The sequence below is a fragment of the Prosopis cineraria genome, unplaced genomic scaffold (assembly GCF_029017545.1).
Source record: "Prosopis cineraria cultivar Desert tree isolate PC_DT_omini unplaced genomic scaffold, ASM2901754v1 PC1, whole genome shotgun sequence".
In the NCBI taxonomy this organism is placed as follows: domain Eukaryota; kingdom Viridiplantae; phylum Streptophyta; class Magnoliopsida; order Fabales; family Fabaceae; genus Prosopis; species Prosopis cineraria.
Genome location: NW_026555332.1, coordinates 10255079 through 10273356, shown reverse-complemented (window position 1 = coordinate 10273356; position 18278 = coordinate 10255079). Strand labels below are relative to the sequence as shown.

General features: G+C 34.5%; 1 protein-coding gene across 1 annotated transcript; it reads left to right on the top strand.

The window, feature by feature from the left end:
• The first annotated feature begins 9828 nt into the window (after positions 1 to 9828).
• Positions 9829 to 14077, top strand: LOC129312818 (uncharacterized). The gene is made up of 4 exons (XM_054955590.1): positions 9829 to 10534; positions 11175 to 11246; positions 12852 to 13095; positions 13570 to 14077. The coding sequence occupies exons 1-4, from the start codon at positions 9829 to 9831 to the stop codon at positions 14075 to 14077; spliced, it is 1530 nt and encodes a 509-aa protein (XP_054811565.1).
• Positions 14078 to 18278: the final 4201 nt, after the last annotated feature.

Here is an 18278-nt window from a genome sequence, read left to right as displayed (position 1 = left end):
TAGGCTGCATCAGGAACCCTTGGATAAGATTGAATAAACCTACAAAACACACATTTTAGTGATAAGAACATATTTGAGAAGTATGACTAACTCGAAAGTCTAAAGTATTAGATGTGTGATCATTGAGTAATAAGATAATTAATTACAACTATATAAGTGTGTAGTGATGCTCTTCGCGGATGATATAGTTCTTATAGCAGAGACAAGAGAAGAGGTTAATTGTAAACTTGAGTTATGGAGGAGGACATTGGAGTCGAAAGGTTTTCGTCTGAGTAGAAGTAAGACAGAATATTTATATTGTAAATTTGGTAAAGGACTATTCGAAAATAATTTGGAAGTGAAATTGGGAGATCAAATTATACCTCAAGTGGAAAAGTTTAGATATTTGGGAGCCATTATTCAAAATGATGGCGAAATCAGTGGAGATATTTCACATAGAATTCAAGCTGGGTGGTTTAATTGGAGAAAAGCTAAAGGAGTTATTTGTGACCGTAAGGTGCCTAATAAACTTAAAGGAAAGTTTTATCGTACTGCTATCAGACTGGTAATGTTATATAGTAGTGAATGCTGGGCTCTAATGGGACAGCAAGAGCATAAAGTTGGAGTAGCAGAGATGAGAATGTTACGATGGATGTGCGGACATACACGTAAAGATAAAATTCGAAATGAGCACGTACGTGAAAAAGTGAGGGTGGCACCTATTGAGGAAAAAATGGTAGAAAATCGGTTGAGATGGTTTGGACATGTACAAAGAAGACCAAGGGAGGCACCAGTGAGAAGAGTGGAACATATAACTTTGAGTCCGATTAAGAGAGGTAGAAGAAGGCCTAAGAGAACACTCTTGGAAGTTGTTGAACGTGATCTCTTAATTAATAATATTTCTAAAAGCTTAATAAATGATAGAGCACAATGGCGTCTTGCAATCCATGTAGCCGACCCCACCTAGTGGGATAAAGGCTTGTTGTTGTTGTTGTTGTTGTTGTATATAAGTGTGTAGTGAGTCCTTCCCAACCAGCTTAAGTTATTTTAGTGTAAGTGAAGAGTCTTAGTATATGATTAATGTAAAATGCTAACATATAGTTTCTTATAACCCATTAACTTGACAGATCGAGCAAAGCAAGCATAGACTTCTCCAAGTTTTGGTTCCGCCTACAAAATTAGTCATTCCACTTAGAACTTACAAGGCCCAATTTATTTCTATTAAATTAAAAAGACCATTATTGTTTATTAAATAATATCATGAAATTGACAAAGAGAGGAAATTAATTGGATTGTTTGCTTGAACCTCTTTTGCTTGTCTTAGTCCATTGCCGCTTTGGTCTTCCACAAAAGGGATGTTTATCTAATTTTATAAATTTATTTTGTTAAAGAATAGTCAGATTAATATAACCACAATATTCGTTGTAAGTGCTTGTAGCATGGAAATGATTTATCTAATTAGCTTACATGATCAATGAAATATCATATCATCCAGAATTATTTGCAAATTAGCATCAAGAGATGTTATAAAGGTTGAATCATTTATAAGATCACATATATATATATATATATATAAAATTAAATTAAAATACACATAAATGTACCTTTGGTATATCGTTGATTTGATAGGCATAGATCAACACACGCCATGATGCTGAATGGTATTTTTATCCTCTTTATCTTCGTCTTCTTTGTATGCTTTGTCAGACTTCATGGTTAACAATGAGTGTGAAAACAAATACCAACACAGTCAATAGGTTTTTTTCTTAAATCAAGCCAACCATAAATGAAGATAAAACACTAAGCAAACAAGAAGATTAGTGGACAAACAAGACAAAACCATTGCTAACAAAATCAGAAAAACTTTAAGCAAAAAACTAACTTCTTTAAGGAAAAAAAAAATTCTTATTTTGTTTATAAAGATTGTTGAAATTAATTTAGCCCACCACACCGGTGAAAATTTTTCTTTTTTTGGCCCCTAAATGCTGGTTTCTAGTCAATTGTTGTAAGCCAATCGATAAAACCTAATGCCAAAAACCGATCATCACCCAAAGTAACTTAGAGCAAACCAACAAAATTTCAAAGAGGAAACTTAGATCACAACCATCGTCACCATAGAGATCGAATCACGAGCTTGCAAAATCCACACCTTGAACTCATCAACCACGAATACTTTCATGCTAGATCTAAATAAAATTACAATGTTTGATGAGTTCAAGTAAAATATACCTCCACCGCAACTCAGGGAAGCCAGATCTGAGTGATTCACCATTAGATTGCAAATCGAAGAGATGATCCATCACCATCCAAACACTCTCAATTGCTGGAAAACGCACGCGCCTACCTCAAACCCTCTCATGCTGAGAGCATAGCGGAGAGTAACCTAGATCCACCGACACAACACGCAAGACAAACAACAAGCTCTCTCTTACAATAAGAGAGAAATAAAAGGGGACCCGGCCCTTTGCCGCACATACAATTGATTTAATACTATCTTTTTCTCCATAGAATTTTATCAATAACATGTAAATAAACTTGTACAAGAAATGTGTGCCTCTGCACGTGCAAGTGTGTGAATGGGTGATTGTATGTCTTTTTGTGTGGGCGAGAGAGAGAGAGAGAGAGAGAGAGAGAGAGAATAAGTTGAGGTATAGGTCTTTTCTAATGATTAATTATTAATTATAGAATAGCATTTAAATTTTCAAATATATAATGTATCTAATTCACCCTTTCCTTGTGTTGATGAGTGTATGCAAATGCCAATGTATGCGGAATTATGAGTAGTTTGGGAATGGCATATATTGAAAGAGATTTAACCAAAAAATTTAAAAAATAAAATGGATTTTTAAAAGGTAGAAATTTAAATCTTGCACATTAGAGTTGTATTATTTACATGCTCCTTTGTTCTCTAAAATATACACAAACAAGAGCAATAATATTCATTTATATCCTATTATTATTGTCTCACTCCATTCTTTTACATCTAAAGCATTCAATACACAAACTTAATAAATATTATTAATTAATAAATACTATTAATTTATATACATTGCAAAAAAAAAAAACTCTAACTACAAATTATTTGTGTATACCGAATGACATGCATCGATGAATCCTTGACTTTGGTTAATGAATATCATTATGTTTGTATAGATACAATGTAAATCCATGCGTTAGTCTTTTTTTTTTTTTTTTCTGGATAAGGATGTGTTAATCTTTATGATTGGCGAACAATCTCAAAGTCTTTTACACGTATATAAATGAAAGTGAATTAGAAAACCACTATAGTTACTCCTCTATAAAATGTACCCTTTCTGCTATTGCTTTGCTTATATTTCCATTTTTAGAATTTCTTGTTATCTAATTATTTTCTTTCTGATTTCATTACTTTATCGCTGAAATAATTTTTTAATAATGGTTTTCCTCTCTTAAATACAGGATCTTAATAAAATATTTACATATATTTTTGGCCAAAACATATTTTTTTGTAAATAAATCTTCTTAATTATTTTATTCCATAATTACTCATAATTCTTAAGGCATCCACTAGCACTCAACATATGAAAAGGAAAAAGATTGTGTACATTGAATATAATCAGAAACATTGTATATTTAATCCTTAAAAGAGGCAATCCTAATCCTAAACTGATCTTCACTTACATAGATACACATATACACCTTTATTCTAGCTGGTTATTTGCAAAATCCTAATTTATCAATCATTATTCGGCAATGGAAGTTGGGAGAATGACAATTAAGGACCCCCTAAGGACATTAATTTCAATTACGAACCTTGAAAAATAGAAATCCCAATTAAAGACCATGGGATAAAAAACAAACCTAAGTTTACAAAACTGCCCCCTCACTAAACACTGAAAGGCAATAGGAAAGAAGCTCATCTTGTGTGCTCTGTTTTCTTGTTTTTCAACAGGAAAAATTCTGATGGGATGTGCTCTCGTTCATTGAAAATGTTAGGGAAAAAATAGTGGAGTGCATAATCATCTTCTAATAGGTAATTATATGCATTGCTTCTTTTATGTTTTGTCCTCTGCCATGCACGCAAGAGAAATCTACATCTTCTTCCATTTCTCTTCCATTGCTTTGTTTTCTTCTTTTACACACGTCCTCTGTCATGCATGCACACAAAGAATGTTTTAGTCTTTACAAATGCTATCTTGCACCATTTCTCTTTGTTTTATACCTAGAGAAAAAAGTAATCTTCTTAATGATTAATAGACTATATATATAGACATGTGCAAGAAATGATTTTCGAGAATGACACAGTTGAAAAAGTTGAGGAGTGAAAACCAAGAAAGATGTAACATGGATGCTGAATTTTTCTAATCTATGTTGAAAAGTGCGTGAATGTTGAAAAACGTAACATGAATGCTGAATTTATGTAGTTAAGGTTGAGATTATGGAATGGATAGTTGTGAAGTACTAAATTTGTATGTTACTTGTAGTTGTTCCAGGTTTATTTCCCATATGGCAAGTACTTCAGCAAAAGAAGTATTTTATTATCTTCATGTTGATGGATATTTTGTAAAAAATTCATAAAGAAAGATGACCTATGAAGGTAGGAGATTAATTTTTAAATTGATTAGAAAAGGCATAAATCATGAAGGGCTGTTGAGGATGGTGTTATCAGTGATAGGAGTTGAAAGTAGTGCAACTGACTTGAAATTTATAGTGAAGTTTAGTGAAAACACATACATAGATCTATTAGACGATGAGGGAGTACAACATTTAATAAAGTATAACGATAACTCAACACATGTATATGTTGAGACAAATGATAATGAAATACATAGAGTAATGGATAATTCGATGGAGTAAGTTGTTGTTCTTAGTTATTTGTGTGTTTAATTAATTTAATCACCATTTATATTGACTTGTGAGTAATTATGAATGTAGGATGGAGGATTTGTTACCATGGTCACTGTCAGGATCTCCCTGTAGGCAAGAGCTTGAAAGTATATTACCCTCTTTGCCATGTTCAACATAAAATGCTCTTGCACCACTGCCTGAGGTTAATTCGGTAAAATGGAAGGATTTATTTATGGGTATTGGCCAGGCATTTGATGATGCAATTGTATTTAGAAAAGTACTATATAAATACAGCCTCACTCATAGGTTTGGTTACATATTTGTAACAAAAAGCCCTAAGAAGATGATTATCAAATACAATGTTAATGGTTGTAAATGGAAGATATCAGCTTATGCTCTTGGGAAGACAACTGATCTACTTCATATTTTACATGTTATACACTTGGTTTTTGACACCAAATAGTGCATATTAGGGTTTGTTTCTCGAATTTTAGCTATGTTTCACACATTGACTATATAGACCCTAATAATGTTATTTGGTGGATGGTTTGAGACTTTAAGACGCTTGATTGGATTTTTGGGCCTAAATTCTCATTTTCTTCCTTTTTAATTTTTCTTTTTAGAATTTATGTAGTATTGTGTTTTTATTTTCAGATTTATGTGAGGGCAATCTTGAAATCAAGGAGCAAAGACTTGGTCAACAATTTTAGAGAGGTCAAGAGCATATGAAGGGCTGAATGGTGTCATCTTCAGATTTAATTAATGTTGAGTTGGCAAGCCTAATTTCATAAATTTATTGAGGAAATTAAATAAATAATGGGCAAGTCATGAGCACATGTGCGTGAGACCTGATCCAAGAATTCATTGCATGACATCATCATGAGAAATGGGAAGCAATAGCTGACATCATCATGAGGCAATCAAAGAGCAATTTAGGCATGATTTAGTCTGAAATGCATGAAACTCACGTGGAACTGAAGCAAGCTAAGGGGAATTAAATTTTTATCCATGCATCAAGTCACATTTCCCATACTCATTCATTCAGTTATGAGGCACTAGTTTCAGTTTGAATTTTAGCCAATTAATTCCATTTTCCAGTTGGAAATTAACCAACTTTAGATCTGGATTTTCCTTGTTTTTATCACTACTCACTTTGGTTTCATCATCTTCACATTATTCACACATACATAAGCTAAATTTTTAGACTGGAGCTTCATAATTCAAATCCCACTCTCTCACTTTAGCCATATTCTCTCTCAATTTTCGTTCATATTCACTCTCCAATCTTCCAGATTCAGTTCTCACATCTTCTTGTCCAGATCACGTCATTTTCTCATCCTCTCACTGTCCAAATCATTTCTTCTCCTTTTTCCTTCATTCACATTGAATTCTGCCTTCATTCTCCTCCAAATTTTTGTCCATTTTCTTCTTCTCCTCCAGATTTCATCCAACACACATTTATCTCCAGATTTCATCTTCATCTTCATACATTCATAGAGCTTCTCAAGGTCTGATTCAAGTGAAGAGGAAGAGCATGAGAGGCTGATCATTTAGAGCTCCAAGAAAGATGACTTGACATTATGAGATTTCCAGATTTGTAATTGTTGTGTTTATTTTCTTGATTTCATGTTCTTATTTTGATTCTTTGAAGATTCGATTCTAAACCTATGTTTAGTTAAGGAATTTGTGATTCTAATTCAGATTTGATAAGAATATGATTGTTGAATTTAGATTTTTATGCTATTTTCAGTTCTGGAATTTATGATTTACCTTGATGTTCTAAGGTTATTTCATAAGTTCTTGCTGATTCTTGTTCAAGTTCTTATGTAGACTTGAGTTAGATTCATATTAGTTATATGAATTTGACTTAAGCTATTTTTCTTCCACTAGTTTTGGTCTGAAACTTGTGTAGAACAAGGCTGAATATAGTGTTAATTTCTAAGTTTACTTGACCTAGATTCATTAGTGTCCATTGAGTCAAATGGTGCATCACACTTAGAGGTTTCTAAGTGTCTCATTTTAGGTTAATCAAGAAGGTTTATGATGTTATAATTCTGGAAATCAATGATTAATGTTAGGAAATCTGACTTGGGCTCACCATAATCATCATTCATTTCATAACAACCAAAACAAAATTTTACAAACATTTATTGTTGCATTATAGAGTTAGTTTAGTTACTTGAAAAATTCATATTAATTTGTGGCATTTGAACAATGATTTGTATGCTTTGCTCTCCAGGAAAATAACCTAGAATGCTCACTTCTACATTCTAGTAAAATTTGATAACCCAAGGTGACTAAAGGGTTCATTAATTGGCGCAGTTGCTGGGGAGCAACTAGCCATACAAATTATGGTTTCAATTGCTATTTAAATTTGTTTTACATTTTGACTTAATTCTGGAATTTGTGTTGTGGTGGCTGATTTGTGTTTTCTGAGCATTTGATCACTTGTTGGTCTGTTTGCTACTGGATATAGTCACCATAGTATTGATTCTAGACGTGCAAGCTAAATCTATCAAGGTTAGCTCAAGTGCCAGCAAGCTGTGAGAATTTGCTCTGTCCAGAAATTTTGCACGAAATTTGGACAAGTATAATTTTTGCTAGACATATCTTTTTAAGCTGATTCTTTTTCATTGTGTTCCTGGTTATCTTAGAAACATTTTTTTATGTTGAACATGATTGCTAATTTGGCCATTAAGTTGGTTGAATTTTTGCTTGACTGAAACAAGGTTCACTAGAAATTCCAGTGCTGCAGACCCTAATTCAAAAAAATACTGGGAAGAATTGACTACGAATGTTTTCTTGAAAATTAGACTGTATAACCTTCTGTGTGTTAAAAGTTTCAGGTAAAAATTTCAGCTCAATTTGATTCGGGACCAGAGAGTTGTGCACTGAACAAGCACATAGGGTCCACTGCTGACTCCCAGTGACACTCCAGGCAGACAGGGCTAACTTTGGATGAGCATATCTCTTTCCCTATTTGGAAATTTTGTTTATAAAAATTCTTGCATTTAATTCAGTGTTTTAGCTTTAAATTTTTAGTTTTGAGTTTTTGCTAATTTTGTTTTTTGCACGTTCAAAAAATTTTTACAATAATATTGCCTCAGTGTGTTTCAATTCTGCCAGTTTTTAGAATTTTTGCCTATTTTCAAATTTTTGATTTTTCTTTGGTCTAGTGCTATTTTTGTGGTGTTCTGAGCTTTATATGTCTTGTAGGACTTGCAAAGAACTTAGTAAAAATTATATTGAATTTAAAGATCAATACTTAGAGTTCTTAGCATCTTCTTCTCTTCCAAACACCATAGTTGATAATTCTGTGATTTTGGACAGTATGGCTAATAGATTGCATGGTAATGAACATGAAATACCTACTAGGAGGAGTATTAGAGAGATGGTAGCACCCACTGACACATTTAGACCTAGTGGCTTGTTTTTAAATTTACAAGAACAAAATGAGTATGAAATCAAACCTTCATTGATTAATGCTTTGCCAAAATTCCATGGCCTTGCAGGTGAGGATCCTAATAGGCATCTTCAAATACTTAAGAGGGTTTGTTCAACCATGAAACCTCCCACAGTAAACTTAGAGAATTTGATGCTCAAGGTCTTCTATTTTACTCTTGAGGACAAAGCAATCACATGGTTTAATACTCTTGCCACAAGGACCATCAATTCTTGGGTGGAGATGTGAAATTGCTTCCTTGAAAAATATTTTCCAGCAACCAAGTATTCTCAACTAAGGAAGCAAATCATGGGGATTTAACAACACCTTCAAGAATCTCTTTATGAGCATTGGATGAGGTTTCTTTAGTTGCTTGCAAAGTGTCCATACCTAAATGTGGGCAAGGAGTTCCTCATTGATTATTTCCATGCGGGTTTGCAAATTCATGATAGAGAGACTATAGATGCTGCTGCAAATGGCTCTCTATTAGATCTTTCACCGGATGATACATGGACCTTGTTGGAAAAGCTTGCAAATAATAACCAACAATATAGCTCAAGAGATGCAAGGGGTATTCACTAAGTGGGCCAATCTTCTATTGCTAATTCCCAATTGGAGGATATCTACTCTCAATTGGATTTTTTCAAGATGTCTATCTCTAATCCTCCACAAGCTCAGATTGCTTCTATGTACAATGCTCTAATGGCTCCTATTTGTGGTATATGTAATTCCACAATGCATATGACCTCTAATTACATGCATGCTCAAGATATTGGGGCTGTGTCTTAACAACAAAGGCCCTACAATTATCAACATAATTAAGGGGCAAGGAACAATTTTGAGGCTAACTATGGGAGCACATATAACCCAAGTTGGAGGCAGTACCCTAACTTCAGCTACAAAGGTAATCAAGAGGTTGTGCAAGCAAAGAATTCTCAAGTGATCCCTATTCAAGATGGTGGAGGTGATAAACAAATGTATTCCTACCTTGAGAGGATAGATGATGCTATGTTTTCTATGGGCCAAAAGTTTGATTCTTATGTGTCTAGGATAGAATTGAAAATGGACATGATGCTTAAAAGGCTAGATAATCTTGAATCAAAATAATAAAGCACTGATTTAGTGATACAACAATTTGGGAATTCAAATAGCATTAGCCAAGCTCAAGGAAGTGGAAAGCTCCCAACTCAACCTGTCATCAATCCAAAGAGCCTTAGTATAATTGAGTTGAAGAGTGGAAGAGTTCTTGAAGCCATTCCAAGTGCCTCAAACCATAGTGGCAGCAAGCCTAGTGAGGTTATTTTAAGGAATTCTCAAATTTGTGAAGGAAGACCACTTTCTCTTGCTGATCCACGTGATTTTACTTGCTATGACAGCAAGCTAAATATGCATCTAAGTACCTTACATAGCCTCAAGAACACGCCTCCTACTTCTCTAAGTCCTCAAGTAATTGATGATGAGGATGACTCTATTGAAGAGATTGTAGTTGAGGATGTAAATGGGGCAAGATCAGCCCTGAATGCTTAAGAAAAGAAGTGAAATTGATCTCAAATCAAGGCTAAGACAGTGCTGGAACAGCCATGGTTCATCTATATTCTAAGGCAAATGAGAATGATTCAAGCAAGCCTAAGGAGAAAGAGGTGTTGGGAAGAAGAGAGCCTCCAAAAGAATATCAAATTGGGAACCCTATTTCAAGGGATATGCCATTCCCTAAGGCCTTGACTAGATTTGCTAAGAAAGGGCAAGAAGAAGATAGGCATGATGTGTTTGATATGTTAAAGAAGGTGGAAGTGAACATACCATTTCTTGAGATGATAAAAAGCATGCCTAAGTGTGCAAAGTTTTTGAAGGAGTTGTGCAATAATAAAAAGGGATTCAAACCATTAGTTGCAGTTCAAATGAGTCTTAATATTAATTCTGTCTTCAAGCCACAACTCCCTCTAAAGTATAGAGATCCGGGGGCATGTACCATTCCTTGTCAAATAGGGAATATGTTTGTTCAAGAAGCCTTGATTGACCTAGGGGCAGCCCTCAATGTGATGCCCACTCACATTTATTCTTCCCTTAATCTTAGTGGTCTTCAAGATTGTAGTGTCATCTTGCAACTAGCCGACCAGAGCACAAGGAAGCCTAAGGGATTCTTGGAAGACATCTTAGTAAAGGTCAAGGATTTGGTTTTTCCAGTAGATTTTTATGTGTTGGATATGCAAGAAGGAGGCCAAGGCACACTCATCCTTGGGAGACCTTTTATGATGACATCAAGTACTATATTGAACATGAAGGAAGGTAAACTTACCATGGAGTTTTTAGACAGCAAGATTGAATTTAACATATTTGATAGCTTGAAAAACTCTTATGTTGATTATTTTTGTGGATTGCATTGATGATACACTTGATGGAATCATTGATGAGGTTTCTATGCCTCCTAGCTTGGATGATGTTGCCTCTTTGCCTAGTTTTACTTGTTCATGCACTTATGACTCTATTTGTGTGAATTGAAATAACATAGTGTTAATTTTGTTTAATTTGAAAAATCAAGATGAATTGCATTCACTTAAGCATGAGCATTTGAATGGCAGCATACTTGATATGCCTCACTCATCTACTTGCACTCCATTTGAAGCACTTGTGTTGGCTAGTTCCTCACATGACTAAACATATGCTTCCTTGAGTGATTTGCTTACATTAGATGAGTTTGATGATTTGAGTATCAATTCTGGAAATTCTATTAATTTAGTAATTAAATCAAGTGATGAGAGTAAAATTGTATCTAATAATAGCCCTAGTTCATCTTCCACATGTCATATTTCATCACATCATTTGATTTCTTCTAGTGAATTTAATTCTGGAATTTTTGACAGCTTTGATCCTTTTATGCCTAATCATTCTCTAAGGTTGGAGGAGTGTTTTACTTGTGATATTTCAGGTTTAAGGACACTTGAAAAGCATGAACAAAGTGATTTTAGGGCTGTTAATGATCCAAGGGGCATGCAAATTGGTACTGAAAGTCTAGAATTAGATCTAGCCAAACCTGGAATTAATTCTTGAGCAAGCCAATCAGATGTGGATGTTAGGCACAAAGTTGGAACCAAGCAAGTCAATCTGGACAAAATTTTACATACAGCAGCTGTGAGAAGCTTGGATGTGCCACTTAAAGAGATGGATCTAGTAAGGCAAATTTAAGTGCAAAAGATCCCTCCAAGCATCATTGAGCTACCCAATCTGGAGTTGAAGCCACTTCCTTCACATCTTAAGTATTTTTACTTAAGAAATGGTAATCAACTTCCTATTATTGTTTCTTCTTCACTGACCCCTATAGAAGAGTCTTTGTTGTGTGATGTAGTGAGGAAGAACATTGAAGCTATTGGGTGGACACTTGGAGACATTCCTGGAATTAGCCCTCAAACTTGCACACATAGGATCATGTTGGAGGAAAATTCCAAGGCAATAAGGCAACCATAAAGGAGGTTGAATCCTCTCATACTTGATGTGGTAAAGAAGGAGGTTACCAAACTCTTGAGTGTAGGTATAATCTATCCTATTAGTGATAGTGAATGGGTGTCTCCAGTGCAAGTTGTGCCCAAGAAGAGTGGAATTACTGTGGTAAAGAATGAACATGATGAATTGATTCCTATTAGGATACAAAATAGTTAGAGGGTATGTATTGATTATAGGAGGTTGAATGAGGCAACCAAGAAAGACCATTCCCTCTCCTATTTATTGATCAAATGTTAGAAAGATTAAAGGGGAAATCTCATTATTACTTTCTTGATAGATATAATGGTTATTTTCAGATTTGCATTGATCCGGTTGATCAACACAAAACCACTTTCACTTGCCCATTTGGTACCTTTGCATATAGAAGAATGCCTTTTGGATTATGTAATGCTCCAGGGACCTTCCAAAGATACATGTTTGGTATTTTTAGTGATTTTATTGAAAATTGCATAGAAGTGTTCATGGATGATTTCACAATTTATGGGAATTCTTATTCTTCTTTGCTTGAGAAATCTTGATAAAGTCCTTGCTAGATGTGTGGAGAAGAACTTGATTTTGAACTTTGAAAAGTGCCATTTTATAGTTGAGTAAGGGATTGTCTTGGGCCACTTAGTTTCAAGCCGTGGCATTGAGGTGGATAGGGCCAAAATTGAAGTGATTTCATCTCTGCCCTATCCAACTAATGTCAAGGACTTGAGATCTTTCCCTGGCCATGTGGGTTTTTTATAGAAGATTTATTAAAGATTTTTCAAAGATTGCACATCCCTTGTCTCAATTACTTCAAAAAGATGTCAAATTTGAGTTCTCTCCAAGTTGTAGAGATGCATTTAATGCTTTGAAGGCTAAGCTTGTTTCCTCTCCTATTTTGAGGAGTCCTAATTGGTTGATTCCATTTGAGATTTCATGTGATGCCTCTAATTTTGCTGTTAGGGCTATGTTGGGACAAAGGGAAAACAAGCTACCTTATGTTATTGCATATGCATCTAGGACTTTAGACAAAGCACAATGCAATTACACTACAACCAAAAAAGAATTGTATGCATTAGTATTTGCTCTTGACAAGTTTTGATCTTACTTATTGCATTCCAAGGTTGTTGTTTTACAGATCATGTGGCCTTGAAGTACCTTTTAAAGAAGAAGGACACCAAGTCATGTTTGCTTAGATGGATGCTTCTACTTCAAGAGTTCAATTTGGAGATCATTGATAGGAGTGGAGCAGCAAATCATGTGGCGGATCACTTGAGTCAATTGCCTTATGACTCCATTATGGTGAATTCCTCTTTTGATTTCCCTTGTGATGAGTTTAGAGATAAATCATTATGTGCTATTTCTTCCCATAATGTTGTTTGGTATTCTGATTTTGTCAATTTATTAGTGCATAATGTGTTTCCAAATGGGATTACTAGACATGCTAGGGAGAAGCTTGCTAAGGAAAGTAGATATTATGTTTGGGATTCACCTACTCTTTAGAGATTGTATGGTGATGGTGTCATTAGGAGATGTGTTCCTGATGTTGAGATTGATGATGTGTTGAGGATGTGTCATACTTATGCATGTGGTGATCATTTTGGGGTTAGGAGGACCGGGCAGAAGGTCTGAGATTGTGGTTTATATTGGCCATATCTTTTTAAAGATGCACATCAATTTTGCAAAGCATGTCATGCATGTCAACATTTTAGGAGTTTGGGAAAGAGACATGAAATGCCACAGGTGCCCATTATATTTTGTGAGATCTTTGATGTTTGGGGTATGGATTTCATGGGTCCTTTTCCCTCTTCCAATGGTTGTGAATATATATTATTCTGTGTTAATTTTATTTCTAGGTGGGTTGAGGCTATCCCCACTAGAACTAATGATGCTAAAGTTGTGGCAAAGTTTCTTTTGTCTCATGTATTTTACAGGTTTGGCATCCCAAGAGCAATCATCACAGACCAAGGGACATACTTTTGCAACAAGACTATCTCCTCTTTACTTCAAAAATATGGTGTTCTACACAAGGTGGCAACCCCATATCATCCTCAAACAAATGGGTTAGCCGAGTGTTCGAACAAGGAGATCAAGTATATCCTTCAAAAGATTGTGAGACCAAATAGGAAGGATTGGAGCTCAAGACTTGAGGAGGCTCTTTGGGTATACCGGACCACCTTCAAGACACCCATTAGGATGTCTCTATTTAGGTTAGTCTATGGTAAGCAATGTCACCTCCTGGTGGAGATTGAGCACAAAGCCTATTGGGCTGTGAAGGCTTGTGTATTTGGTGAGGAGGGTGTAGCTGCCTCAAGGAAGCTCCAACTTCAAGAATTGAAGGAGTTTGAGATTGGAAGCGTATGAGAGCTGTAAATTGTACATGGAAAGAGCAAAATTCATTCATGATAAATGTATTTTGAGGAAGCATTTTCAAGTGGGAGATAAAGTGCTTAAGTTCAAGATAAGGCTCAAGCTCATTGGTGGCAAACTTTAATCCAAATAGGAGGGCCCTTACATTGTGGAGGAAATTTTTGACTATGGCACTATCACCCTCAAAGATCCTCAAAGTAGCTTAACATTCAAGGCAAATGGCCACTTATGCAAGAAATTTCATGAGGGTGAATCTTCCACATTACTTGCTGAAATGAGATTCAAAGATCCTCCATGAGTCTTCAAAGGTTGTATCTCTCCTTCTTATTTCTTTTTGATTGATTTGATTGATTCACAAAGCACACAAGTGAAGCTCTAATTGGGATATGCTTGCTGTCACATATGCACACATATGGTACACCATTCTTTGCTTGTGTTTGTGTTTGTGAATATCATTTTGATTTCAAGTGTGAGGGGAGATGCAACCTGATTCATTAAGTTTAGAAAAAAAATGAAATTCCTTTTCCATTGTTATGTTAGTTTTTGTTGTTTCTTTGTTTTCCTTTATTTCCCTTTGCTGTTTAGTTTAGGGTTTTCGAAAAAAAAATAATGAAATGAACTTTTTCCAACACTTTTACATGCTGTACAAATTTGATTTAATTCTTCCCATTATGTGTTTTGCATGCATTAGGGATAATGCATTGTTTAAGTGTGGGGGGAAGTGTGTTTTTTGAAAAAAATTTGTTTTGTGAGCAATCTTGAGTTTTGAAGATGATCTTAGTTTTTGCATTTGAGTTTGAACTCTTGAGATGTTGTTTTCTTTAGTTTAAATCTATTTTGAAGCAATAAACCATTTGGTTAAGTGTAATTGATTTAGAGAGGCAAGAATAAACCATATGGAAGGGACCTTCAACCATTGAGAGTTCTATGTTCTTTGGTTTTGTTAATCCTCTAGAACTTGTTTTCTCTCTTACTTAAGGCTACACTTGTGCATTGGTTGTAGGGAAAGTGATTATGGCCATCATTAAAGTGCCCAAGGCCTTTTAGCTAACCCTTGATTACTTGATTATCTCTCGCTTAGCTAAATAGAGCCTTCTTTTGTTTTGTCATTGTTAAACACTTGACCCTATTTTAGATAGATTGCATGTATTCTCATTTAGTATGTTTCAATGTGCATTGACTATTTTTAGTTTAACTAGTAGATACATCTATTGGGATCTATTTCATTCATTCACATTGGCCATACCATTCCATTCTTATGATTAAGGAACATTTTTGAGTTGTCCCCAAATGTTGGAAGCTATACTTGGAAAAAAAAAGAGAAATAAAAAAAAATGAAATTAAGAAGAACAGCAAGAGAAAAAAAACAAAAGAAAGAAAGAAGTGATAGAAAAGAAAGAAGAAAAAGATTATAGAAAGAAATATATTTGAGAAAAAGAGATCCAAAGTGGATCAAAGAAAAGCAAAAGAAAGAGTTTGAATAAGCAAGTTTCCTTGGATTTGCTATTTGATTCACTTGTTTCTATTTGTAGATTCTCATTTCATCTCATTCTTGGCCCATTATTCATTCCATCCATGATCCTTATTATGTTATCTATTTGGTTTGGTTTGAGTAGTCTTGTATATTGAGCATACCTACATTGTGGCCAAGACAAGTTTCTTGAGCCAAACCCTACCCCTTTCACATGTAAGTCTAAGTGTACCATTCATTGAGCACATTACATCCTTTGAAAGTCCATATGATTCTTGAGAACCCTTGTATCTTAGTAATGGAGAGATAGAGGGATCACAAGCCTATGGTAGGATGACTTGCCAAAGAACTTGAGTGATATTTGTACCTTTATACACCGAGTGCTTGAGTGAAACACTAATCCGGTGAGGTTTTCTCTTTGAGATTACTTTTTTGTAGATGGTTTACTTGTGATGTATTAAGGTTTTTCTCTAAAGATTGCAACATTGATTTAGTTCTTGAGATAGTGCATTGACTTTGAAAATTGGATTTACTCTTAAGAGCTTGTATTTTTGTGTTGTTTACTTGTCTAGGTTTTGAGAGAGTTTTACCTGGAGAGCAAAATTCAAGTGTGGGGGAATTGATCTACTTCATATTTTACATGTTATACACTTAGTTTTTGGCACCAAATAGTGCATATTAGGGTTTGTTTCCTGGTTTTTAGCTATGTTTCACACATTGACTACATAGACCCTAATAATACTATTTGGTGTATGGGTTGAGACTTTAAGATGCTTGATTGGATTTTTGGGCCTAAATTATCATTTTCTTCCTTTTTAATTTTTCTTTTTAGAATTTATGTAGTATTATGTTTTTATTTTCAGATTTGTGTGAGGGCAATCTTGGAATCAAGAAGCAAAGACTTGGTCAACAATTTTGGAGAGGTCAAAAGCACATGAAAGGCTGAATGGTGTCAATTTTCATATTTAATTAATGTTGAGTTGGCAATCCTAATTTTAGAAATTCATTGAGGAAATTAAATAAATAATGGGCAAGTCATGAGCACATGTGCGTGAGGTATAGACCTGATCCAAGAATTCATTGCATGACATCATCATGAGAAATGGGAAGCAATAGCTGACATCATCATGAGGCAATCAAAGAGCAATTTAGGCATGATTTAGTCTGAAATGCATGAAACTCACGGGGAACTGAAGCAAGCTAAGGGGAATTATATTTTTATCTATGCATCAAGTCACATTTCCCATACTCATTCATTCAGTTATGAGGCACCAGTTTCAATTTGAATTTTAGCCAATTAATTCCATTTTCTAGCTGGAAATTAACCAACTTCAGATCTGGATTTTCCTTGTTTTTATCATTACTCACTTTGGTTTCATCATCTTCACATTATTCACACATACATAAGCTAAATTTTCAGATTAGAGCTTCATAATTCAGATCCCACTCTCTCACTTCAGCCATATTCTCTCTCAATTTTCGTTCATATTCACTCTCCAATCTTCCAGATTCAGTTCTCTCATCTTCTTGTCCAGATCACACCATTTTCTCATCCTCTCACTGTCCAAATCATTTCTTCTCCTTTTTCCTTCATTCACATTGAATTCTGCCTTCATTCTCCTTCAAATTTTCATCCATTTTCTTCTTCTCCTCCAAATTTCCTCCAACACACATTTATCTCCAGATTTCATCTTCATCTTCATACATTCATGGAGGCTTCTCAAGGTCTGATTCAAGTGAAGAGGAAGAGCATGAGAGGCTGATCATTTAGAGCTCCAAGAAAGATGACTTGACATTATGAGATTTCCAGATTTGTAATTGTTGTGTTTATTTTCTTGATTTCATGTTCTTATTTTGATTCTTTAAAGATTCGATTCTAAACCTATATTTAGTTAAGGAATTTGTGATTTTAATTCAGATTTGATGAGAATATGAATGTTGAATTTAGATTTTTATGCTATTTTCAGTTCTGGAATTTATGATTTACCTTGATGTTCTAAGGTTATTTCATAAGTTCTTGCTGATTCTTGTTCAAGTTCTTATGTAGACTTGAGTTAGATCCATATTGGTTATATGAATTTGACTTAAGCTATTTTTCTTCCACTAGTTTTAGTCTGAAACTTGTGTAGAGCAAGGCTGAATATAGTGTTAATTTCTAAGTTCACTTGACCTAGATTCATTAGTGTCCATTGAGTCTAATGGTGCACCACACTTAGAGGTTTCTAAGTGTCTCATTTTAGGTTAATCAAGAAGGTTTATGATGTTATAATTCTGGAAATCAATGATTAATGTTAGAAAATCTGACTTGGGCTCACCATAATCATCATTCATTTCATTACAACCAAAACAAAATTTTACAAACATTTATTATTGCATTATAGAGTTAGTTTAGTCACTTCAAAAATTCAGATTAATTTGTGGCATTTGAATAATGATTTGTATGCTTTGCTCTCTAGGGAAATGACCTAGAATGCTCACTTCTACACTCTAGTAAAATTTGATAACCCAAGGCGACTAAAATTTGATAAACTTTTACAATTGATGCAAATAATGACTTATTTACTTTGGCTTATGCAATAGTGGGTGGAGAAATATATGATAATTAGGCTTGGTTTTTTGAAAACGTGAGAGAGATCACACACCAAGTTCAATTGACTATAGTGTCAAACAGGCATAATGCTATTATTGGTGTAATGCGTGCAATATTTGATGGCAATCGACATG